The sequence below is a fragment of the Morus notabilis genome, unplaced genomic scaffold (assembly GCF_000414095.1).
Source record: "Morus notabilis unplaced genomic scaffold, ASM41409v2 C11421638, whole genome shotgun sequence".
NCBI lineage: Eukaryota > Viridiplantae > Streptophyta > Magnoliopsida > Rosales > Moraceae > Morus > Morus notabilis.
In genome coordinates this window covers 1-1,537 of record NW_010387163.1, presented here as the reverse complement: position 1 = coordinate 1,537, position 1,537 = coordinate 1, and the positions used below count along the sequence as shown (strand labels likewise).

General features: G+C 40.5%; 1 protein-coding gene across 1 annotated transcript; it reads right to left on the bottom strand.

Annotated features, from left to right (window-relative positions):
* Positions 1–262: 262 nt before the first annotated feature.
* On the bottom strand, positions 263–1,464 carry LOC112095186 (the record flags this gene model as incomplete). Its single annotated transcript, XM_024176869.1, has 5 exons — positions 1,213–1,464; positions 1,023–1,130; positions 805–935; positions 450–550; positions 263–322 (listed from the first exon to the last, which is right to left on the bottom strand). Coding segments are annotated over exons 1-5 (632 nt in total), but the record flags the coding sequence as incomplete, so codon positions are not given.
* Between the last annotated feature and the right edge of the window lie 73 nt (positions 1,465–1,537).

Here is a 1,537-nt window from a genome sequence, read left to right as displayed (position 1 = left end):
GAAACATGTTTACTTTTTGCAAATGTGAAAATCCAAAAAAAAAAAAAAATCAACCATATACTCCAAAATGTGTTTATGAGCTTGGATAACAAAAACAATAATCATTGAAGGAAACAGACTCAATTGAATTTAACTGTTTGACATTCATAAATAAACAACCAAGATCAAGAATCACGATGCTTTTAACAAGCTATTACAATATACTGATAATCAAACAATCTTTGTATAGATGGTTCCAGTAATCTTGACATGGGAGATATACCTTTCGGATGGAAGTTTAATGTCAGCTTGATTTGCCACATCTTGTAACGAAGTGAAAGATCTGTAACATGCAAAGCAACAAAATGTCTCCATAAATATCTGCTCTACCAATATAGAGCATTCAAAGGTTGAAATGTCTTTATAAAGATACCCACAGCACAATATATCACATGGTCAACAACTATTACCTTATAAGATAATTTAATATAGCTTCAGCCTGCAACTTGACAGGATCCTTATTTTGAAGCAATGAGGACGCATTCTTCACAATCAGCCGAAATGTGCAAACCTATGAACCAAAGGAATTTAGAGGTTAGCTTATATTACAAGTCCAATAGCACATAATTCGTCTCTCCCTAATATTTCTTGTTCAACTAAAGACGGTTTGCTTGATCAAATTTAAAAAGCAAGTGCTCCACAAATACGACTCGTCTATATCCTAAATCGAGTAAAACTGCATAATGTGTGCGCTTGAAATGTATCAAACTACTGTAACCGATAAAATTTGCAGTGTAGAAACATAAAAAGGACCGAAGGACAGACCTCGACTCCGGTATTGGCTTGAAATGCGACGAACGAATTCCTCTCTCCTGGAACGCAATCTCTGGCGGCAGATCTCAACAGATTCTGAATTTCCTCCATATCCTTGTTTGAATAATCGGAATCCTTAGTCGCTGCACAAAAAAACAAAACGAATTCACCCTATAAGGCCGAAATAAAGCTAAACAACCACAATACATACGGAGAATATAGGAAAGTACTGAGTAAGAGATAAGCGGTGTGAAGACTCTGGCGCGAGGCATCGATTGGGGCCAAGAGAAACTTGGAGGCCTTCTTCTTCTGCTCCTTCAGCCAATCCTTCGGTCCTGCTGCGAACAGATCAAGAAATTAGGGTTTCAGACGGAAAACAGAGAAAGCAAAATCAAAATTGAGGAAATGTCAGCCGCTGACAAATTCCGATGGAGAATGCGGTCGCAGGTGCTGGTCGGAAGAGAGAAGGAAAGAGAGAGAGGAAGGAGAGCGATGCAAGGTCTCTGCGAGAAATGGCGATGGGAGGTTGAAGACGATGATGGTGTTCTTTGGGGAAGAGAGGCGGTGGATTTGAATTTGAAGGCAAGGAGGAGAAGGCGGGGAAAGGGGAGGCCGGTCTCGAGATAAGGCGGTGTCCAGATGGCGGCACCATCGTTGATGCTTTCTGCTCAAGCAATCCAAGACCGAGAGCCTTTCGATATTTATACGGGGTTTCTTTTTGAGGTAAGTGTGGGTGGTTCGCTGA